At 40.4% G+C, this 24,452-nt stretch overlaps 2 protein-coding genes across 7 annotated transcripts in view; one reads left to right on the top strand and one right to left on the bottom strand.

The window, feature by feature from the left end:
• Positions 1-475: 475 nt before the first annotated feature.
• PCID2 (PCI domain containing 2) lies at positions 476-14,655 on the bottom strand. Of its 5 annotated transcripts, none has more exons than XM_030468825.1 (15): positions 13,993-14,655; positions 13,047-13,137; positions 11,133-11,222; positions 10,551-10,624; positions 9,748-9,813; positions 9,178-9,219; positions 8,718-8,772; positions 6,888-6,991; positions 6,057-6,132; positions 5,792-5,933; positions 4,613-4,713; positions 2,396-2,469; positions 2,108-2,233; positions 1,813-1,936; positions 476-835 (listed from the first exon to the last, which is right to left on the bottom strand). In XM_030468825.1, exons 2-15 carry the CDS (start codon positions 13,080-13,082, stop codon positions 746-748), a joined length of 1,200 nt encoding a protein of 399 aa, XP_030324685.1. In that variant the 5' UTR covers positions 13,083-13,137; positions 13,993-14,655; the 3' UTR covers positions 476-745. The 5 variants fall into 5 exon arrangements, with proteins under 5 accessions (XP_030324685.1, XP_030324498.1, XP_030324430.1 ...); XM_030468638.1 differs by lacking the exon at positions 13,993-14,655 and adding an exon at positions 13,519-13,816; XM_030468570.1 differs by lacking the exon at positions 13,993-14,655 and adding an exon at positions 13,535-13,816.
• Positions 14,656-14,806: 151 nt separating this feature from the next.
• CUL4A (cullin 4A) overlaps positions 14,807-24,452 on the top strand; it is a 39,061-nt gene continuing 29,415 nt past the window's right edge. For both annotated transcript variants that reach the window (XR_003987435.1, XM_030448701.1), the window contains exons 1-4: positions 14,807-15,006; positions 15,649-15,764; positions 20,341-20,444; positions 22,737-22,806. Coding sequence is in view for 1 of the 2 variants with exons in the window: in XM_030448701.1 (XP_030304561.1) it covers positions 14,850-15,006; positions 15,649-15,764; positions 20,341-20,444; positions 22,737-22,806 (447 nt within the window). In the remaining variant the exon portion in view is untranslated. The remainder of the gene's footprint in view (positions 15,007-15,648; positions 15,765-20,340; positions 20,445-22,736; positions 22,807-24,452) is intronic.

Genomic DNA, 24,452 nt, shown 5'->3' with positions numbered 1-24,452 from the left:
ACTTAAAATATTGGATCCAAACATGTGGCAGTGTTTTCCCCAGAAGCAGAATAAATCAGAGTACAGATAATTTAAGCTTTTGTTCATCATAACAACAATGGAAAGAAAAAAAAATATTACCAGAATTAAAAACAAACAAAAATCCAACCCCTCCCCCCAAAAAAACACACCACAAAACCCATCTGTAGGCACATACAGACAAAAAACCCACACTTACTTGAACCCAAAGATCACTGACAAAATAAAGCTTTTGGTGTCAAACACTTCTTTAGTTTTTAGAGAAGGTTTGAAGAGAGTATTGAATACCAGCAAGACTACTGAACTGACATAAAAAAACAGAGGAAAACATTATTTTCAGTCTGAAGAATGGATTATCATAAGTAACAAATGATGGTATTTCTCCTCTCTGGATGACAAAAGCAGAAATAGTAACACAAAGTACTTTAATAAAAGCTTTTAAGTACTTTGGAAGGTATTTGGAATGCTTTGCTGTATTTCCTCACGAAATACTTTGAGTGATCTAGAAAGCCTGCTGAAACTATCACTGAAAAGTTGGCATTTCATCCCAATGCACTTTGTAACACTGGCAGCTTTGGTCATTCTGGGAAAGGAGCCACAAACAGTTCCTGGTATTCCAGTCCTGGACATCAACGAGGTTATTTACAATGTTCTCAGAGTGATTAGGAGCAGATCCAATGGGCAAGCTCAGGATCCTGAGAGTATTTGCATGGATAAGATGCAATATTCAACACACTGTTGACAATGGAGGAAATGGGTTCTGCTTGCTGACAACAAGCTTTTGATGCTGATGAGATATATAGCCTTTAATGTGACCCTGGCAGAGGAGAAAAAGACAGTGTTAGTGCTGGAAGCTGGTAATGCATCACCTGTAACCTCAGCTATCTTCAGGCTACATCAAGAAAAGCTTGGTGTGTGTACTCAGTCACTACTACACTACCGTACTTAACATCTTTCAGGATCCAATTGAAGTAATTGGGCCAGCAGAGTAAGCAGAAAGTTGGAACCCCAACCATGGTGCCTACAGACAGTGCTGCCAGGGCCCCCTGCTGGTCTGCTCACCTTGCCTTGACGAGACAGAGCTCTAAGAAGTGTTCCTAAATTTAATCTTCATTACTTTTAAATTAGGATTTTAATTAAGCACTACTCTGTAACTAACAAACTAAATTACATAGTAGCAGTAACAGACATAGTAACACTGAAAGAAATCTTCCACTGACATAAATCCCACCCTCTGTTACTCCTACACCACATCAAATAACCTGTTCAATAAACAGCAAAGTGGTTCATTTTCTCAAGGATGCTGCAATGCTACTCAAAACTCCACTTTATTAGAATTCTACTGATTTCATGTCTTTATCTTTTCATGAATAGTAGAGATCCACTTAGAGTAAAAGACAAAATGTGAAACACACCCAAAGAAAACTGGGGTTTTTTTTAGTGTTAGAATATCGGGGGCCTCCTACTGCAAATGCAGAACAAATCCTTTTTGATCCCAGTTACAATTTTTGCACATTTAAATCAGTATTTATGCATATGTAGAAATGTCAGTACTGTATTTTTAATGTAAAATGCAACTTTAATTTTAACTGATTTCTGCAAGAGAGGTGGGAACTAGAGGAAGCCCTCAGGGCAAATGAAAAAATTTAATTTTGGGCACAAGGGAATTGACTTTTTTTTATACAAAAGAACCTAGGGATTACTGATATATTTTTTAAGGAAGCTTTTATTCTCTACCTAGTATTTTTTACTGTCTTTAAGTCCGGGATAACTGAACAAATGGTAAGCACATACCATGTATATGAGGTTAGCTAAAATGCACTGAACTTCATCAATATCAACATCATCTACTTGCATGAATTTCAGGGCATGCAGAAATGCGTCCAGAGATAGCTGGTGTGTTTTGAGTAGTAAATATCTGAAAGAATCAACAGGAAAAAAAAATCTGTTATTGAGAAACAATCACTTAAAAATTCTGGTTCTACAATAAATTAACAGGAATTCAGCTCTCTCAAGAGCTAGAACTCAGTCCTAGATGAAACTATATTATATCTGTTTTTGCAAAAAATGTAGGTTTTATTATGCTTACACTTTCTTAAAGAGATTTCTGTACGTGATGATTTTCAGCTTCTCAAGGATAAGAAAGATTCCACACCGAATAAAGAAGGTCTCATGCTTTGTCAGAGCATCGTTCAGTAGGAGAAGATTCCCTTCACTACAAGAATGAAGAAGTGAAAATATGAGAAGGTCTCACCCAAACAAGAAAAGAATTTGTCTGACTCGGTAGAAATATCCCTCCCTTACCTTCCTCAATCATCCCAAATAAATATATTTTACTTAATATTTATTATATAACACAACAAAACAATGTTCATACCTTACAGACTTTGTTACTTCAGCAAACTGCATAAGATCATACTTTTTTAGGAGCTGAATTGTTGGCATGTGGCCCTGAAAAATAAAGTTTCCAAGTTTTCTAGGGTAAAGTCAAATGCATTTTACATGGAATGTAGTTAAGCTATAAAAACATTTGTTAGAGAAAAAAACAAATATTTTAACACTTTTTTTCTTCTTTTTTCTACAGAACAAGAGGTGAATAAAAGGACTTGTAAGACAACTCCCTTGCCCCTGCTAATCACCTTGTAGCTCAGCTCCCAATAACTACCTACTTTTCATGGTTTAGGGAGCCTTAATATTTCTTCATATTGGGGAAAAGTTACTAAACTTGTAAAGTGAAGATCCTGTGAAATGAGCCCTAGGCAGATCCAAATTTTATGTCATGGTTCTATGATGTAATCTTCAAATTGAAGAACTGCAGGAATCCCAAGCATTACCTCTTGGAATGCTTCAGCACTGTCAAGTCCTAGCTCAGTTTGTATTAGATTGTTTTGTTTTCTTCACCATGCAACTGTGCAAAAATAAAAATGTCCTCTCCCTCTCAAAAAAACCCAAGAAAAGCAAAAAAAGCAAAATTTAAATTCAAAGAAGCCAAGTTAATTCTCACTGCTAAATCCAGTAAGACTGAGCCACCTATGTTGTCAAAAAGAAACTTTGGTTTCTTCCCCCCAGTACAGCAGGGATCAGATTGCACAGTGACTGGGGTCAGACTTTAAATTTAGTTACCATCCTGCTATGCTGTTGGTAACTTCTTTCCTGGTTGGAGGATTATCTGAGAGGAGAACTCAGCTGCATGTTTACCAAGAGCTGCTAGGAATTAAAAAATACCATCCAAGCTATTTTAGTACAGTTTAAGGTTAGTATTAATGTTTGGGCTCTGACTTAAAAAAGAGCTGTAAAAACAATGACCTTTATCTAGCTTCTTTAGTGCCTCTTGTACACTGTAACTGCTCCAGGAAATCCCCAATTAACTCAAGGCACTAATGGACCCAACAGTTTAAGGGACCCAGACAGGACTGAGACAAATTTCTCAGGAAGACTGTTAGTTTTACTTTATAAATTATCTACGTTATCATTGATTGATCTGAAAACAACCAGTAAGAAAGTCAATAAATAAAAAATGAAAAATAGAAGCCAATTATCCTACCCACTATGCTCCCCCTTTATGCACTGGACACTGCAAGGGACTAGAGAGGAAGCACTGAATGAAAAAAAGGGGATGGTCATACCCAAGATGATGCAGGATGGGGAAAAGACAGAGGATGGCAGCTCAGAGAAGCAGGCGATAGCAACATTGTCCTTGTGTAACTTTGTTACCAGTCAGGAACAGAAAATCCTAAAATCTAGTTCTTGTCCCCTTAGTTACACTGAATGAATTATCAGCCTATCTCCACTAGCTCAGGGATATGCAAATCCTAGCACAGCATGTGGGAAAGGAGAGGAACAAGAAGCAGAGATGTATTCAATTATTTAACAGAAAGATGAAAGGATCAAATAGCAACCAGCCTTCATTAGTTTGTTTAAAACCAAAATGCTCTACTTCATGACCCTTCTGACACGCTTTGAATGGGCATGTACACAGGGTGCAGAAAATCCAAAGATAGGAATCCTTTCCTTCCTGTGGCAACCCCCATCCCAACAATCTTCAGCCATCTGTTTGCACATCCTCCTTCTCTTCACTGGGTGAAAGGAACAGGCAGATTTGTACTACTGAATCCACACTTTCCCTGGCCCATCTGTGCAGCTGAGCAACAGGCATGCACTCTGCTACGTGACTGAAGTGACACTGTTAAGCACTTCTCCAAAGAGCTCTAAGTTGTCTTTATCAAAGGAGTAACCTCAGGTTGCACCTTTAGGAGAGGTGGAAAGCAGGAGTAAAGTTTTTTTCTGCTTGAGGGGTTGTTTTGTTTTGTTGGGTTTTTTTTTTGTTTGTTTGCTGTTTTTTTTAATTTGTTTTGGGTTTGGTCTTGGGGTTTGAGGTTTGGTTTTTTTTTTTGCATTTCATCTTTCCTGTGTTGTTATAAATGACAATTTAATATTTTCTTCCCAAGACTAAAAAGTGTTCATATGCTGGCTCTTATGGGGGTGAGGCACAGACAGGCACTTGAATTCCAATAAGTGAAATAAAAAAACTATAGTAAGCACCAGTTTGATTATGTCCCCTCCCCCAAATATTTGAAGAGAAACATCTACTCACCAACAACATTTTTACTGGCAGCAAGTAGATCAAAATCATTCTTTTGTTCTTCTGGCTTGAGCGGTGACAGTGCTCAAAGGCAAATGAAAGATATTCTTCAGCTGCAGACACAAATAAAGGTTCCAGTAACATGAGTCAACAGCAAAAATGGATCAGAACTGGAACCCAGATTCTGTGCTCACTGTCCATATGTAGCTTGAACACATAATATGTGAAATGACACCAAAAAGAATCACACCAACAAAAATACACTAAGAAAAATGCTGTAATAATTACTAGAGATTTACACAAAATGCAAAATATTACCAGAAATCCTTCTTCAAACTCGTCAAGGTCTAGACATGAGAGGTAACAGTTACAAGCAATACTGGATTTTCCAGCTCATTTCAGTAATACTACTGTGTTACTGTTACAGGAATGGAGAATCTCAAGAAGCTCTGATGAATTAGAACTCTACTTTCTAAATTCACAGAGCAGGTTCTTCAGAGCTCTGGATGTAAGCTGCATGTGATGCACATACCTGCTGAGCTGCAGAAATGTGCCAGTGAGATCACACAGCATGACAACATGAAAATCTTTCATCAGTTTTTGCCAAGAGAGAAAAATTACAAGCCTGAGAGCCAGAAGACACTGTTAGAGTAACAAAACTGACTCCAGAAGAGATCTTTGTCAGTCTTCAGTTGCAAATGAAAGTTGTAAAACTTCTCTATTAGTGAGTAAGAAAACCTCAGAAATGCAGGTTTTAAATCTGAAAAAAATCAATGCACTGAGAAACTAATTTTACAGTCTGGTTTGCTAAAGATTTTCTACCTGGCATAAAGCAATTCAAAGAGGACAAGAGAGTTGCAAAGCCTCTTTTGTGATATTTTTACAAACCTCATTTTACAAACCTATTCTCTGGATGCTTATGCATTTTGTTACTCAAGCACAGAATGCATAAGACTACAGAGAACTTCACTAGCACAAACATTTTAAAACTCGGCATAGAACTGGCTAGAAGTGTCATGTAATCTCATCTCTGATCTGCCTCAGCCTGAGGGCCTGGGATGACTTTTCCTTTGATCAATGCAAACACAACTGCAGCTTTTACACACGTTCTGAGTCAGACACACAAAATCATCAGCCAGATTTCACAGCAAGCAGCAAGACTTTAGTCTCTAAAGACAACACACACAGTACCTTGCTTGAAGTCACTGTCAAACATGGCTTTTCGTCCAACATAGTATCTGTATGTAACCCTCTGTGCCATACTATATTCATCCTTCAGGTTTGAGCTGTCAATTGCTCTAATTAAAGGCTTACAGAGATGGAGTTTGTTGATCTGTTACAGAAAAACAATGGCATTTTACTCAGAGAGGGTAGATACACAGTAGCATATTAAAAAGGGTGGGTTTGACTTGGAATAGGAAATACAAAAACACAGTTTACCAAACTTGAACCTTACCTTAAAATAGATTTTAAATAGCTGATTCACCAGAAACAACATGCCCCATTTTTTTGAATCTTCAATTCCTGCTCGACTGTCGTAAGAAAACAGAAAAGCACACACTAGTACTGTACATTGTATAAAAAGAATTACTTTGTCCTTATGCTAAATTCCCTCCATAGATACTTTATGGATTTTTAGGGTGAAAACAGGTGTCTGAAAATAAGTCAAGGCCAAAGTCCTTCTCTTAAATGATATCAGCACTGTCAAAACAGAACATGTGTTCCTATCTTAAATTTTATACAGCTCTGCTAAACTTCTTCTCAACATAATTAAAAGATACGATGCAAAGTACATATAGTACATATAATACTATAATAATAAAGTATTATATGCATCAGGGTTCTCTCTCCAGTCTACTGGAAACACATACAGAAGTTGCTTACAATATACAAAGTGAAAGAAAGATGAGGCAGGGGAAGGGAAAGTATTTTCTAGGCTCAGAAAGTGTTAAAATTGCCAAGACTGGAAGCGAAAGTCAACTCTTTTCCACCTAACCATAAGGAAGCAAACTTCACAAGGGACCAGGGCACAAAAGTGTTAACAATCTTTCCTGAGAAACAGGGACATCATCAGTCCCTCCCAACAACATCTGCTAGGACTGTTAAACCTGAAGGGAAGCCTCTACAGCTGCAGCTAACAGTCAACAGAGGACAGACTATAAATGAGAGGAAAGGAGCCTCAGAAGTGTCCCTTCTTATCCAGATAGGGTTTTAATAAGCAGAAAAAACTTATGGAAATTTCTTACCAATTTAATAAGGCAAGTTCTATAGAGGATCTTTCACTTACGTGTCACTGGCACAGACTCGAAAACAGCTCATCAGCAGTTCTGCTGCTTTTTCCAACATGTCACCAGCTTTGCTTTTCCCTTTCTTCACCAGCTGTTGATCTGCCTATCATTATACAGCAAGAAACAATGTGTTACTCTACATCCTGGGTCACTGGGTTGTACACAGTTTAGTTCCTTAATACAGCATTTCATAAAGTTTTATAGAAATATATTTGTCACGTCACTAGAATGCAGTGACATGACTAGTAGAAGGTAGTCAAACTCACAGAATAAAAAAAAAAAAACACTCAGAAAGGCCCTTGAATGTTTACTAAGCCTGAGGCACAGAAGGACAGTCCTTTGAAAACAGCACTGACTGCTATTCCTTTTAGAGCCACTAAGCTTAATGCAGCTCTCAGAAACCTAAATTCAGGATCATCTGATAGACGACCTGGGACATTAACACTTCTACTCAAGTTTTCAAAGACCAAAAGTATTGTCAAAAAAAGGAATGCCTTTTGAAGAAAAACAAACTCAAATGGTTCCCCAGTTACACAGTCTGAGTTTTAGAATTTATAGTAAAGGTTCTGGCCACAGCCAGGAGAGATAGATTTTATTTCTAAACCACATTCAACATTTTCTAGTAGTAACACACATTGCTAGGACCTGGGATTTTCAGAAAAAATGGAAAACATATGTTACAGCAACAAGAAAAAAAAGAGTTGCTAACACCACAGGAAAGACATTCACACACTGATTCATGCAGACCTTAAAACAAAGAAGAGTGGGGGTGCAGAAATAGCAAGTAGATATTTACTATTTGCTTCCTAAAAAGTTTATTATAATGCTTGCATTCTAACTAGCTGAAACATTAAAAAACAAAAAAGGAATGGAAATGCATTATATACTGCAGAAGTCCTCTCTGTATCTGCATCCTTTGAATACACTAAGGCTAGGAGTCCAAACATGTCTAACACTACCTGCCCCTCTTTCCCCTTTCCCATGCACCTCAAACACACCTTATTCAGACTGAGAATTAACACTTTGCACAGAGCAGGCACGCACATGAAAAAAAAAAATGCATACCAGATGTGTTGGTTTTGTTTTGTAGGTGGGTGGGTGGGCACAAGAAAGTGCTCAGGCAACAAATACTGAAAAAAGTGGACGTTGTCAAACTCTAACTCTAGCTTCAGCTCTTCAGGTAAAGTGATTAGGAGCAAAGATCACAACTCTGCCACTTTATTTTGGCCTTAATTTGGCAATTCTCTCTTCCCTACACAAGCCATTGCAATTCACTGCCCTGAGAAAAATAATGTAAATTTGGTTTGCCTATTTGCTTGGTTGATTTTGGTGTTTTTTTCCTTGTCAGTAGTTACAGGGACTCAGCAAGGACTTCAACGAGCATCAGAAGCAGTACACACAGCTGGAAGAGGGGAAAGAAAGCAGAAGCTTTCCTCTCCAGATGCAGTTAGTGGTTACATTAGCTCAGATGTTTGGGATATCTCCACCCTTATAAAGACTCCACCAAGTCCCAAGCATAACCTATGGAAATAGTGAGTTGTGCTCCATGCTACTCCATAAAGACTACTTAATAACTTCATATGCTCTAAGCAGCTGCTGCGAGTTCCATACAGATCCTCAAAACTTTCCAGTTCAAGCAGCAAAAAAAGGCAGACTGAACAACCTAGTTTTTCAATGGTACCAGATGAATCTAATGTGTCAGCAGAGTCCTAAGCCTGGAGTTACAACAGTAATGAGCAAAATTAGGCTACGTAATAAGGTCTAGAATATTTCCACCATGGAAACACCTAACGGATAAAACTAATGAGGCTGTAATCAGATTTACTTACACTGTTAGCAAAAATTCGAAGATCAAGAGCTACAGCATACATAATAGGTAAAGCCCTGGAAAAGCAAAAAGATATTATATTTAGTATGTACAAATCATATAATGAGTAAGACATAAGAAACAAGCATTATTCTTTTTGCCAGTTGGTCATCAAACTAGAAAAGTTCCTTTTAAAAGGAAAGGTCTTCAAGATCTCAACACTTCAGAAACCCTACACTGGAAGAATGAATTCAGAAACATTTTTTTAATAAAAGATCATCCCACTTTATCCCATATAATTAAACTTAGATGTTTAGCTTTCACTTTTGGATCTAAAAACTCAAATGGGCAGCAAAACCAATTTAAGTATTTCTGAGTATAAAAAACAACAACCCTGCAGGCCTGATTTTAGTTTGACTGGTATGGTACCATGACAGTGGAAGTTAAGTCTAGTTCCTGGTGGCTCTCTATGATGTACTCACCAGTTTTCCTCTTTATGTGCCTGAAATGCTCGCAGGAAAGATGTACTTTATTTAGGAAAATTGAAAATGCTATTAAATGAAAGAGAGATATAAACCCAGCAGTACTATAGTACTCTATATCATGATATTAAAAAGCAGAAACCAACAAAGCAGCAAGTAGATGAGGAGTCAGGGTGCAAAGATGCAGGAGGGAAGAACACGAGCACAGCCATGCGCTTCTTGGTGTGGCAGCAGCCATGAGAAACATTGGTTGCCAAGAGATAAGATAGCACCTTTCTTCATCAGTATTTACTCCTTCAGCCAAACTAGGATGTAGAGTAATGATTTCAGGGTCTCCTAAACTCTGTGAGAAATTAATTTTTTATTTTAGAGTAAAGTGACAGATTCCTTTTTAGTCCTACAGAAAGTTCAAAGGAGAGTATCTGTATTTCCTTGCTGAAGAACTTCACTGAAATTTATTTGGAAGCAGATTATTCTAGTAAATTTTAAAAGAGGTAAGGGTAACTTAATTCTACAAGAAAGCACACAGTTAAGCTGAAAACAATAATCAAGGTTAATGGAAAAGGATATTGGACAATAACTGTTTGGCACTTGTATGCTTCTATAAAGTCATGGTTTCCAACAGCATAAGTACACCTGCCAAAGAAAAGCTGCATTAATGAACCAGAAAATATCACATACACAAGACAAATTTTTGCCTTTTAATAGGCATAGAGATTCATGATTTAAAAGAGGCATAGAATTATTATTAGAAAAGTTCCTAATGAAATGGTACAAGTGTTTTAACACAGCACTATAGCCTGACAATTGTAGAAAACTTACCTGAGAGAAGAATGGGGATTTGTTTGTATAGTAAGTACAGTATCAGCTGTAATATGCTAATGCTTATTCAAACTGTCCCCAAGGTTAGCATAGATTAAAAAAAAAATAAAAATCTAAGACGGTTGAAAGCTAACTGAAAACTGTTAATATAGAACTTTGTCTACATAAAAGCATCCCAGAATTATTTGGGTCCTAAATCTGCCTTAAGAGTACTTTTATGGCTAAAATTCCCCTCTAAAAATACTTATGTCCCTTATTTTACCACAAACTCTTGTGTAGTTAGTAAATGCAGAACAAAGGATACAGTAGGCACTGAAACCAAAGCTGTGTCAGTGGCTATACACAAACTTCTACCAGATACATAAGGCACATTTTACATGGAGAGAAAAAAGGTCCTTATTACCTGCAGTTCTAGCATTATTTATAAAGAGTAATAAACACCAAGTTTTCAGATGTAAACCCTTTAAAATAACTAAGTAAATTAAAGGATAACCTTCACTATCCCTGCTGGACAGCTTACAACTGACTTTACATTTCAGGTCTGTCTTTACCTTAAGTGGGCTGCAAACATTTCATCATATGGTGGTTCCAAAACTTGCTGACACTTCTCCTCTGGGGATGGAAGCTACGTATAGAATAAATCAATGAAACATTAAAGGAACGCCCAGTGCAGCAGAAACAGAACATCATCAGGATATTTTGTCAGTTTTATGCATACATGATGCTGCTATCCATCAGAACCTTAAGTTATATTAATAACCACCTCCAGAATAATAAGTTTCTTGTGTGCATTCTCTCTCCAGAACCTGATTACAGCTAACTTTAAAAGTAAAGCCATCTGAAATGGCTATACCACAAACACTGGACCCTTGATACCCACTGATTTTTTTCTTTATTGTCACTTGGTTGTGCCACGTTCCTAACAAAGTAAACCTGGCCAAAAGGACTTCCCAGAAAACAAGTAAAAGTGGAACAAAAAAAGTCATCCTAGGAAAAAAATGGAAATATATAAAGGGAGTCCCTGCTCTGGCCTGGGAAAAAAGATTTCTGAAGTTTAACTCCAATGGAAAGGAATCCATATAGACAGCTAGGGAAACTAGAAGCAAAATGAAAGGTCAAAACCAGACTCTCACCTGTAGCCTTGGGTTTGCAACATGTGGATGCTTAAATGACACCAGTTCTGCACAAAACTGTCCATCCCTGCTGTCAATGGCTTCTTGCACCTACCAAAGGAAACAGCCACATTATCCAACAAAATCCACAGCCATATGTATGGCCACAGCCATACAACTGAACACAACATATTTACACACGGCTACAAAAGCCACCTTCTTGTTACCACTGTTCATACACACCAATACCAACCCAAATGTGAGTTTCTGAAGGTCTAAAACTAAATGAATCAATACTGTACTTTCAATATGCCTGGTTTTCAGAAAGATGTTGGGGAGAAGGAGGGGCATACACTGTTGTGGGCTTTTTTTTTCCCCGAATTTGTAGAATACTATCAAACCAGAGAATCTCCAAACAACTTAGGTTTAATATTGTAAAACAGGAGCTGTGAACCAGATTTGGTTAAGCTTTTTAAAATTCTAGCTGGCTTATGGGCATCAAACAGACATGTAAAGGCAGAAACAATCTCTGATTATTATTATTATTATTATTATTATTATTATTATTATTATTATTATTATTATTGTTTGTAACACTACACATCATGAATCAGAACTTGCAATTACACTTCCTAGAAACATTCCTGTAACAGTTAGGAAGAAAAACTACTTCCAAAATAAAAAATTACCTCTCCTTTACTTGAAAAAAAAAAAAACCCAAACCAAAAATAAACAACATGAATCTCTGAAAGAGTTTAAGCAGTTTATTTTTCCCCCTTCTGCTGCTTTCCTTGCTATTTTAGTCGATGGTTTTAGCCATTTGGATTGGGTTTTCCATAGAGCAAATTTTGGGATTTTTTTTTTCTGTCCCAACACAAAAATATGATAAGTACAAACAGTGGGAAAGGTACTAAAAATTAACACCAAAAGCTACTTCCACAACTGAAATATTCCAAGCTTGGCATCACAACATTCTGCTCATACAACATTTTACAAGCAGTTATCTCTAGCAGGAAGCAGAATTAAGCCTATCTCCCACAGAATATAATTTTTACAGTCTTGGCAGTCTAATACCAGGCACTGCCTTTGGAATAATAGCTGCATGTCTAATCTGTCTCCAGCTGTCAGCATTACACATCCTGTTATCTGTCACTTCTTTACCTGCTGCTCTGAGGTATAGTGTCCAAGTCTGACACAGAGCAAAATGCTTCTTTCATAAGAGATAAGGTATTGGTGAGGTGTGTGTATAAACTTAAAAAAACGTGCAGACATGATGTATTTGAGATGCAGAGTGGAGAGAGAGGATCACAAGGACTGTCAGCTGAAGATGGTGACTTTTCAGAGTAGATCTCAGTCCTGAGAGATCTCAGCCACTCCGTTTTTGAGACTAAACCCCAAACAATTACTCTCTTTTTTTGCCCTTCACTCAATTGACCTGACTGATCTTGAGTGAATTGAGTAAAATTGTAACAGTGAAGAAAATACAATGGCTCAGAAAGAAGCAGTAAGAGTGGTCACACTAAGAGCTTGACACTGAAAGTTCAGCCCAGCTGGTACCCTTTGTGAGCCCGTTCCTGTCTCTCTGTCCTCCATGCAACAAATAACATCTCTCAGCATTTCTGTGCTTCTTACATCCCTGTATTTCTTAAATTCTCGAGTTGTATTTGTTACTGCGTGCACACACAATCCTAACACGTTAACTCTTATGGAGAGTGTAGTTCCCTGTCTGTTTTACCACACATTAACCACCACATTTTTGAAAAATGCCAGGAATACACCTTTAGCAGTCACTGTCATATTTACTACAGACTTTAAAAGCATATTTGTTTACCACCTTGAGTATCCCAGGTCGATTGATTTCTTAAACACGGCAACGCACTCTCAGCAAAGAAAAACACAGCCACACAGTGCCCACAGATAAAAAACTTCGCTTACTTGCTGCAAATACTGATTTATCGTGATGTGCGCCATGAAAACAGAAGCAGAAGAGTCCGAAGTCCCAGGTAAAAATCGGCTGCCTCACGTTCTGCAAAAAACAAAACCAACCCAAACAAATAACAGTAACACCGGGGTTTAAGAGAACAGCAAGCAAAGCGACCGCACCTCGTACGTATCCTTCCCGGGCTCTGCGGAAAGGCGGGGGGCACCTCACCAAACGCCAGATGCACCCATCAGACCCGCGGGGTGAGCGGGGAGCACAAACACGCTGCGTGCCGGGGGAAAGCCCTGGCGGAGAGGAAACCCCGGCCCCAAAAGGAAACCCCGGCCCCAAGGAGGGGGGGAAGGGCCCCGGCAGCCCCCGTGTTGCCGCAAGCGGCAGGGAAGCGTGAGGAGCGACAGTCCCGCAGGCAGAGGGAGACCCGCACCCCTCCCTCCCCCCGGTGCCCCCACCCAGCCCCGGCCCTACCCCATCGCACACACACCCTGGGGCCACCACCATCGCACTTCCGGCAGTCGCTTCCGGCAACTTCCGCCGCACTTCCGGTACCCGGTAAGGGACGGGAGCACGGCGGCTGCCAACCGGCGCGGGGGAAACCAACCGGGGAGAGTCACGTGACTTCCCACCGCCCCTTTTTTTTTTCTTTTTTTTTCTTTTTTTTGTTTTCTTTCTTCCTTTTCCCTTTCCCGTTCCCTTTCCCCCCACCCCCCAATGGCTGAGGCCGCGCCTCTGCCCCGCCCACAGCGGCCCCGAGGGGGGGAGTGGGCGTGGCTTTGCGCCCGTAGCCAATAGGAAAGTGCGATGGGCGGGGCCTAGAGCGCGCGTCACTGATAAGCGCTCGTGCGCCGGGGCGCCCCGCACGTTCGCAGCCCGGGGGTCGACGCCGGTGGTGGCGACGGTACGGGGAGAAGTGGCCGCTCCTCTTCACACTCGACCCCTCACCTCGCATAGGGGGTGGGCGGCCGCCTCCGTGAGCCCCGGCCGCTCCGTTACTGTCTCGGGGCCGCGCTGACGGGAGTCCCGGGTCGCTTACCATGAGACAGCGACCGGGTTTGACTACCCCGCCGCCTGTGGCCACGCTTTAGGGCGCCTCGGTCCCCTGCGCCGGGGAGTCCCCGTGATCCAAAAACTGTCGAATAAATTAAATTCAGCGTTTCACTCCCGAAACAATCGTTCTTAAACGCACAGGCGGAGGTAGCAGACGTGCTCAGTACCCTGGCAGGCAGTGCTCGGGTTGTCGTGGCCCGGCTGTCTGGGACAGGGGTCGCCGGTAACCGGTCTGCGGGCTGCCTCCCCGACGGGTGCCTCTTCATGGAGAGAAACCGGAGGCTGGGGTGAAAAACCCGGCTGCCCCTTGGCGCGGTCCCGCTTCGCGCCAGGCTCAAAACACCCAAGAGCCAGGCGAAGCTGGGGGAACCGAAGGGGTGCGAGGCAATGGCAGGGAGCCGCCACCGCCACCCTCCCGGCCCTACCGGGGTTTGCCCCGGCCACCGGAGCCATCTTGTGTGCGGGGCTAGCACAACCCCGAGCGCTGGGGACGGGCTTTAGCCGTGCGCGGACACAGACCCCTCGCCAGGGGCGCCCCGGGAAGGGTGCAGGCGGGTGGCTGTCTGTGACTGCCGGCCGGGCGGCACTTGGCAACCACCCACGGGCAGGGCCGGGCAGACGACGGGAAGGGAGGGGGGGGGGCAGGGCTGCTGGGTGGTGGTAGAGGAGGAGGAGGGGAGCGGAGGCGGGGACCAGGCGGCCCGGCCCAGCCCAGCGCCTTGCCCCGGCCGGACACGGCGCCCGGGGCGGAGATGGCGGACGAGCCCCAGAAGAAGCCGCATTTGACGGCCTTGGTGGGGCACACCAACGGGCTCACCAAGCCCGCCTCGCTGGCCGCCGCCACCCGCGGCGGGGGAGGGGGAGGCGCGACCGCCTCCTCCAAGAAACTCGTGATCAAGAACTTCAGAGGTGGGTGCGGGGCCAGCCGGGCCCTCTCCCCCCGCAGGTGCTCCCTGACCCGCCGCCCGGCCCTCTCCCCCCGGCTTTGTTTACTGCGGGCCCGAGCGCTTCCCCCCCCTCCCCCTTCCCCGCTGTAGGCAGACGGGCAGCGGCCGAGCCGGACCGGGCCGGCGACGGGGGGGCCCGATGGTGTCAGTCGCTCCGCCGCCTTATCAGGGCGACAGGAGTCTGTCGCCGGGCCGATAACCCTCCCGCTGCCGTCACCATCCCGGTTTAAGGGCTTACGGGGACACGCGTGGGGCTGGGTGCGTGGGGGCGGCGGGAGGAAGCGGGCACAAAGCCACCTTAGTGTCAAAACTAATTACAGCGAGGCCAGGGGTTACCTTCCTGAACGTGACATCGCGGGGTAAAGTCAAACACAAGCGAACAGCCCCGCGGGTGGGGTGGCCCCCAGCCCGCCCGTGGGGTGGCGGTACCGGCACTGCCCTTGCCGGGCAGGTCCGTGCCCTAGTGCGGAGGTTTCGTGGGGAGGGGGGGGAACAGACCCTCCGCTTGTGCCAAGGTTTAACCATCAGGGACAACATGGTTCGGCAGAACTTAGCGAAGCCCCTTGAGCTGCTGGTTTTCACCTACCTGTGTCTTTCTTCACAGAAAGACCCAAATTACCCGATAATTATACTCAGGACACATGGCAGAAACTTCATGAGGCGGTGGGAGCGATACAGAATAGCATTTCTATTAAATACAACCTCGAAGAGCTCTACCAGGTAAGGAGTGTGGGCATTGTTACAATTAACAGAAGGAAAATTATCTGCTGTGTGTCCTCCACAGAGCTACATATTTAGCATAGTGCATTTTGATTAGCTAAAAACTGATTATATTTCCCAAACTCTTCACTCCCTACTCTGTTTCTAGTCAGTTTGCAGTTTTATATAGCAGTTCCTTGGCCAGCTACCAGGATCTGGGCCTATGAAAAAGCAGTTTATGTTGGGAGACATGGAAAGCTGTGCTTGGACAGGGCTGAGATTTAAGTCCCAACCTCTCCAATACACTGCTTACCCAAGATACCAAAACCAGGATGATACTCTTGCTGGGTTATGCAGATACATATTTTATGATGATTTCTCTTTTGTACATGCTTTGGTCTCGTGAATTGTTATGTTGAAATATTTGGTATTATTAGATAGTACCAATTAGACTGCAGCATCAGTACCCTTTAGGGAGTTAAAAAAGGACCTTGGTTGAGGAGGCAGCAAACTGTCAGTTTACCCGTGGTTTAGATTACTGTTACATTTTCATATCAATAAGGGTCTTATTTTTTAATTTAAATGGTGAAAAAGTGTTTCTGGGGCATCTGGGTTGTTGGAGCAGAGGCTAGTGAGGGTAAGAGAGAAAAACTCATGAACCATTTCTTCCTTTCTACTTTTTCCATTTATATATGGTTCAGTTCTATTTTAAAACATATTTATTTTTAAACATATGGGCTTTGAGTAATTTAATTTAATTAGTTTTTTTTTTACTGTGATCACTTTAGAAAAAATCACTTATGCACTAAGTTGTGCTACATACCTCAAGTTAGTTATGAGTTTTCTGTGAGTGCAGGTGTTCGAGCTGCAAATGTGAATCTCATTGCCAGAACAGGTTTTAAGTCATTGTTATGCTCAAGTATGCTAAAGGTTTATAAATGTTCAGCTGAGGTGGGTTTAATGTTGTCTGCAAAGTGCAAACTGTCAGAGAAGAGAACAGAAAGCCATCAGCCCATGTTGGGTCTATGCTCAAGAAGATCAGGATGGGCTTGAAAGCTGACTGTACTTATAACTGTGATTAGTTAGGGTATTTAATATATGGGTCTGAAATGGATGATTATGAAATGCATGTTGACTTAATTTTTTTTTTGTCCCTTTAAACAGATTGATTTGTCACATATACGGTTATTAATACTTGCACGTTTGCAGAGTTTGAATTACATAATACATTTTATGGTTTTAAACACAGCTTTTGAAAAATCCTGCTTTTTCATGCCTAGCTAAAGAAAAACAAAACAAAACAACCAAAAAAAAAACCAAAAACCACCCCACAGAGGCTTTGAGTGTTACCTAACTTGTTTTCAAAGGCTCAGAAATGAGATTATAGTAATATGGCTATGAAATTGCCAGGGTACAGACTTTAGTTTTGGCAGAAGAGGAGGAGAGAGATTTCAGATAAACTATGAAGGGAGAACTGCACTTTTTGCTTTTTCTATTTGCCTGCTTCCTTGTAAAAGCTGCACAAGGCCAGACTGATGGTGTGTAAGGCAGTGGTGCAGATCAGCAAGATTCCTGCAGAGTGGGTAGTGGCAGTCGGTGTGGCTGTGCATCCATAGGTACTTAACTCTCCTGCCAAAGGAATAAAAGATGAAGTTCAGCATCTGCCAGAAACCTGATCTGTACTTACAGATCGTTTTATCTGCCTATTGGTGAGCACCGAGTCATCCACAGGGGAAAACTTCTCTGTGTGCATCACTTCTTACTATCAGGACTTTATTTATTTCATTTTTTTTGATCCTCTTTACCTGGTATTCTGGGAGAAAATGAGAGGCCTGCTAGAGTTCAGTGTGGTGAGTGGGCTGGTGGGCCAGCCTGGCTTTGAACTTTCTGATTTACTTACTTAATGTGGCACAGTGGCTGAGGAAAAACTGAAGAACAGTGACAAGGCTTTAGTGGGAAGCCCCAGGGATACTCCTTTCCAGGCATTAGAGGCAGCATGGGATCAGGCATGGAGGTGCTTGGCAGAGGAGTAGTCAGTGAGCAATGGAAGGGTGGCAGCCAATTTTTTGTGACTAAAATAGAAACGAAGTCTGGGATTGGTGGTAGATTGAACAGATTTTGGTAGAAGTAGCTTATACTTGATGGGATAGAGAAAGTGGGGCAGTGCAAAAAATTGCCAAGTGTGGAGTGATAAAAATAATGAAAGAAGAAAATTCCCTTTGCAGCAAAGTCCTAAATAACCTGAAATGGGGCAGCACTGCCCTTCTGGAGGACATAGAGTAGGACGGTGTAGTAGTGAAAGAAAAAAAAAAAATTGAGAGTCCTGAACAGGCTTTTATTTGGGTGAATGGATGGGAAAGGCTATGTCATAGGATACCTAACAAACTATCTGCAAAATGATTGTGTGAATACTGCATGTTACAGATGTTGTTTTACCTACATGACCAGATGAAAAACATAACATGGGCACTGCATGATGAATTTTTTTGTTTCCTTGTTTTAGTATTGTATCAAAATTGGTGAAGTCATAGTTGATGTTAATTTAAATAAAATGACATTGGGTAGGTTAAAATTGCCGCATAGGGAAGATCTCTTGGAAGCAAATTCACTTTGTGTTTTGCAATACAAACTATTTGGAATGATAGAACCTATAGAGGAAATAATACAAGTGGCAATAATTTGCAAGCCAAACTCTAAAACAGAAGACTGTGCTCATAGCAAGGCATTAAAAGGGTGATTTAAAACAGAACTTTTACTAGTTTTGTGTAGGTGAAGGGTCTGAAAGTGTCTTATATCCTTGTAGAGTTACTGTGATAGTTACTGTAGCTTTTTTCCAGACTAATTGTGTGCAAGATGAATGCATGTCAAATGAATAGAGGAATACAGGTAGCAAAAGTTCTGAATGAAACAAAAAGGTGAAGAAGAAGGAAATGAGTGGAAATCATGCCCCATCAAAACAAGCAGAAGCAGGTAGTAGAGGCAGCACTAAGGTGATAGAGCTGCGGTTTGCAAGACACTTCAGGCCAGCACTGCTGCTCAAAGAAGCAACCCTGCTTTCCCTCTCACCTCTCTCTCAGTCCTCACTCTTGCTAGTCCATGTGTTTGGGTTTTCTTAAACTGAAACAAAATAAAGAACATATTCGAATGCTTTTACAGTTACATGTCTGACATTAGGCACTATAATGTTTCACATTGTGAAGAAATCAGACATGCCAAAAATAACTGAAATTTGTGGAGAACTGAATAGAGGCCAAACACTGAGAAAATACTGAAACTTTATCCAAATTTATTGATGCTGACAGAAAATTGGTCAGAAAAATACAACACTAAATCCTCTGGAGCAAAGGAAAGGATCAGATTTAGTTGTGCAGGTGCTTTAAGTCTTAGGCAATGCTCTCTGCAGTGTCAGCTCACAAAGGCAGTTGAGGTGAAGTTAAAGGAAGAGACAGATGCATTTTTAGTTATGATTTAGGATTTTTTTAGTTATGAAAATCACATCCAGTTCTTTTGGATAATTCTATATGAATCACTGAATGGCCAGTATTACTTGCAATAAACTTCACAATTTTCACAGAACATTTGGCTGTCTTCATTGTGATTCCTTTCAGATGCTGTGGTCTATTAATAAAATAATTTATTGAAAAACAGCAGACAAGTTAAAGTGCCTGGAACAAAGTCTAAATATAGGCAGTGGTATCAAGCAAGGCTACATTTTCTTTTTGGCATTCTCATTGAGTTTCTTGTGAGGAAAAAATGTTAGTATAAGACAATGTAATTACTGTTTAGCTGAACAGCAGTATTCTAGAGATGGCCAGAGCTGCCTCAGTGTACTCTAGGTCTGCTGCATAACAACTTGCTTTACGTTAATTTCCTGAAGACAAATTTTCTTGGTTTGGGGCAGAACCAGTCTCTTAGACAGCTGTGGATAAGTACTCAACTAAATCCCAATAAATCAATTCAGGTCTTTCTTTAGTGACTAGTGTGGTTGGGGGTTTTGTTATTTTGGTTTTTCGTGTTTTTTACCCTTAATTTGCATATCTTAGCATGAGTGTATGAATTAGTGGAAATATTTGGAAAGGGATGCTAATAAAATTCCATGAGAACAGCTGTATTCATTTACTGTTTAGAGAGAGTGGTTGAAATGTCTACCTTGAAGTTATTAAGAAGTGAAAATATTTTGTATGATTATGCTCCTCCCCTAAAAATGCATATGTGCTTGTGATAGAGATTGCACAAGATGAACCTACAGTAAGAATTCTGCTGCTGAGCAGTATTCATGGGAGGGAGATTCTTGTAATGTTTAACAGCATATCTGAAATGTGACCCGGACTGTGATGGTGGACTTTGTTTGCACTCAATATTTATCAGTATAAGAAGAGACCAAAATCAGAAAAGAATAATGAATTCTTAATTTTTCTACATATTTTGAATAATTTAATTTTGGTGGTTTTTGGTTTTGGTTTGTTGGGTTTTTTTTGGTGCATATCTTGGACAGATAATTGCTGATTTCTTTTTGTTGTTGGCTTTGATTATTCAGGCACAAAAATTTGAGTTGCTCTTTTTCATCCGATTCATAATATTTGTTTTTGGTTTTTAGGCTGTTGAAAATCTCTGTTCTTACAAAGTCTCTGCTACACTGTACAAACAGCTGCGACAAGTCTGTGAAGATCATGTGAAAGCACAAATCCTTCAATTTAGAGAATATCCTTTTCTCATGCTCAGAAATGGTTAGAATGGTTAGTTTAAATAATTGGTTTTTAAAACACTTTATAAAATTGACAGCAGTAATTGCCTGTGTGTCAAGGAGGTTCTTTGTTCTATGTTTATGTATTTTCAAATCATGCATAAGTACTTCAGTCATCTGGATGAAAAATTTTTGTGTGCAGATAAGTAACATGCTAATAATAATTTACTTACCATTTTAATAGGAATGCAAATTTTATACCTAGTCTAGAAAATTTCATTAGGACTGTGAGAATTAACAGGTATGGATTTTTATTGCAGGTGAGAAGTGAAGATACTTGCAGCAGGGAGGGTATAAAAAAATAACTGCAGTGCAATACACATTGTATGGTGTATTGTACACAATACAGTAATAGTGTATTAATGAAATGCATTATTTCATTAATAGTGTATTTATGAAAGAAGTCTCAAACATGGAGCACACCTTTTTGAACAATAATCACTACTGGTCAGCAGCAATGACTACAGAGGCATTCAACAAGCCCTTTAGGTGTCTCATGGGTACCTTGGGAGCTTCTTGGGAAAGACCTCTAAGTTCAGGAGATCACTTGACTGTCTTGGGATGGCTCAGTAACCTCAGGTTTTACAGTAAATTTCTGTTTCCCAAATCTTCTGAAATTATGTTGCTGGGCTTTTTTTCTGGCTGAACTGGTTGCAGAAGTGCCTGTAGAGTTTCTCTGGACACCTGAGTATAGCCAGCCCTATTTTCTGAATCTGCTTGTGCTTTTCATGCTGAGACTGTTCTTTGTCTGGTTGTTTTCTTTTGTGTAATAGGCACGGGGCTGCACTTGCTTAAACAGGAGATAAATACACTGCACATCCACCTGGCTGTCCCTGTGTGCTTGGAGAGTCTCTTCTCAAAGAGATGCTGCAGAGTTGCAGACTGAACAGATACTACAGTAGTCTGTGTGCTAGCAGTGTTTTCTAAGTCTATGTATGTATTTTTCTAGCTAAAAACCTGGTCAAGTGGAAGGTGTCCCAGCACAGGGCAGGGTTGTTGGAACTACAGAATCTTTAAAGTCCCTTCCAACCCAAACCATTCTATGTTTCTATGTTAAAATAGAAAGAAACAAGGCAGTGGTGCCCAGATAGAACTTTCTGTGTGAATGCCTTAAATGTGCTCTGGATTGTGACTCAGTTTATCAGTTCACTGCATTTCCCAGTTAAGTGCCTGCATTCATCAAGAAGTGTTTGTTTTGGGTTTTTTCCCTGTTATCTAGCTAAGTCTCAACACAGTTTTGGTTTTTTGAGTCCTAGTTAGGAAGTCTAGTTTCTATATGACACTTAAGAAACATCGATATGTAAATTAACATACTGAATACACCTTTTTTATTGCAGCTGATTTTTTCATTACATTTATTCTGATGCTATTAAAACCACATCTAACTAAAAGCACATTAGTCAGTACAGTATTCTCTTAAACATAACTGATCTCTAAGAACCAAGCCTTATAGTCTGCTTTAAAGCAGTAGTCAACTAATTTTTTTCATCCCCGGGTTTCCAGACTTCAGAAAATGTTCTGAAGAGATGTTTTAAAACTGATGTTTCAAAACTTTGCTTTTTCCCTACCTGTGACAGAAACACTGATTTGGAGAGTTGAGCATTTTATATTTTACAGGACATAAAATCGGATTAATCAGATTTGCCAGAGGGATCTGGAGGTGATTCTGTGCAGGAAAGGAGGGTAAAGCCACATTTGGATTCACTCATGATACCTTAGAATTGTTATTCATAAATAACAGTCGAATCTGTTGTATAACAAAGAAAACTCTCTTTAACTTAGAGAGACCTGGAGATGTATGGGAAAAGGGCAGCATTTGGATTTGCTGAGGATTATTTAGAACTGCAACTGCTTTTAAAAGATTAGGGTCACTCTGTGTGCAGAGTGTGAACTCATTAAACAAACAAAATAAACTTTTCTCTACCTTTCACCTCAGCTGGTGACAAGGTTCTTTATGTCACTGGTGGGATTTCTTGTTTAAAATTTTATCAGAGTTATACAGAACAGCCACTAGATGGTATTACTGAAGAGCAGTGAGTGATATTCCTTGAAAACATAGGGAGGCCTTTTGGAGAGCTGCCAGCCCCTCTGCTGGGCAAGAGATCTACAATTAACTGTTTATCCCTGAGCAGTCCCAATAATGTTAGAATATCCATGGAGCAGCTTTGCTTTATGGCTATCAAAGATCACCTCTAGAATCTGGCTTCAGAAGGTATGGGCAAGCTAGTTTTCCTTAATAGGTGCTGTACAGATTCTCTGGATAGTCTTTTATTTTTAAAGAAGATAAATAAATGCTGGCAAGATCATTGCAGACAAATGGTAAGTTGAACTTTTGTCTACCAATGTATATCCTTGAGTTGTGAAGACTGCAGAAAGGAGTCTGTCACTGTTTTACCTTGGGGCTGCTTTGCTCCTTGAGTTTCACCATCCCTTTTCACTTTGCCCTTTGATAGCTGAGGGTGGGGTTTTTTAATGTTCTGCTGTGTTGATGACTGATTTTCTTAGACTTCATGTGAAGCTGGAGTATCACTCAGACTATGTTGACACCTGTTTTCTCTCGGGGGGGAAAGAAAAACTAACTAGGCTATGCTGGAATTTTTTGCTATTTGTAATTATAAGTAAGTAGACAATTCACAATCTTTGCTTTCAGACAGCTCCAAAAGCTGGGTTAATTTGTGAGGGGTTTTTTTGTTTATTTTTTTTTCTCTTTTTGCAAGGCTGAGGTGATTCTCCTTACTAAAGGGCTAAGAAACAGGAAGATTAAAGAATTGAAACTCTTTGTTTCTGTCCTTCTTACCCCTGTGATAAATTACATTACAGAAAAAAATCCTCTCTCAAAAACACCCCATGTTAATTGTCCCTTTAATTTGAATGCTTCATTATCATTCTAAACCAGCATTCTACAATGAGTTTTCATTGCATTGTCAAGTAGCTTTGGCTACAGATGCCCAAAATTGTTGAATTTCTATTCCCCAGTGGGGGAGGGGCAGAGGTATGTGTTTATCTGAAATAAAAATGGAAAGCTTTATGGAAGCTATTCAAATTCAACAGACTGACAAAAATAGATTTGAAGTTTATTGGTTTGAAAGCGTAATTAAACTGGGCCTGTGTTTTTATAAAAAGACCTTATAAAAAGTGAATTTTGCTTGCTTTAATTGCTTTTGTGTGTTTTGGGGTTTTTTCTATGCTCAAAGTAACAACCTGTAGCAAAGGGCTTTCTTGCCTGTGTGCTGAGTTAGCACTTGTGGTATTTAAGAAAAAAAAATCAAGCTGGCTGCTGTTTTATTTTAAAACACTTGGCCAGAAACTGTGTCAGCCTGGGAGTTGCTACAGAAGCAATGGAACCTCTTAGGAGAGGAGTTAGGGGACAGCTGGGGTTAGAAATCTCTCTAACTGGGCAGGAGTGAATTAGTTACTGACATTCTAAATTATGCTGAGATGAAAACTGAGTAGCCTTTTAATGAGCAAAGTTAAAATGGACTTTGAATTTGAAAGAGTAATAACATAAAGCCCCACCTCCTTGTATTTTTTTGATTAAAAGATTGGGATAATATATTTTTATACCTTCTTCCCCCTGTTAGAATTAATGTATCTATATTTTTCTTATGAATTTTAGCTACTAGCTTATATTATTAAAAGTTCTGTTGTACAGTTTATTGCAGTCTCTTTTTAAATATTCTTTTTTTAAAAAGCAGAAACCATGGCAGCATGCTATTTCAAGTGTTTACTGAATGTCTTGGTTATACTGCTTGAGCAACTTATGTATCTTAGTAGCACTAAAACTCATAACAGGCTAATAAAACTGTTTTGTTAATGTTTATGAATTCAAAAACTAACTTGGAATTGTTTGCTAATACTGTTTAGTAATAGTATTAACATCTATAAATTACATACCAGTGGCTGTAAAAGTCACCACAAAAGTTGAAAATACATGCCTTAGCAATTAAGGTGCATGTCTGTGTGAT

The sequence above is a fragment of the Calypte anna genome, chromosome 1, assembly GCF_003957555.1.
Source record: "Calypte anna isolate BGI_N300 chromosome 1, bCalAnn1_v1.p, whole genome shotgun sequence".
Lineage (NCBI taxonomy): Eukaryota > Metazoa > Chordata > Aves > Apodiformes > Trochilidae > Calypte > Calypte anna.
The sequence above is the reverse complement of the archived record's forward strand: the minus strand, read 5'-3'. Positions and strand labels throughout refer to the sequence as shown.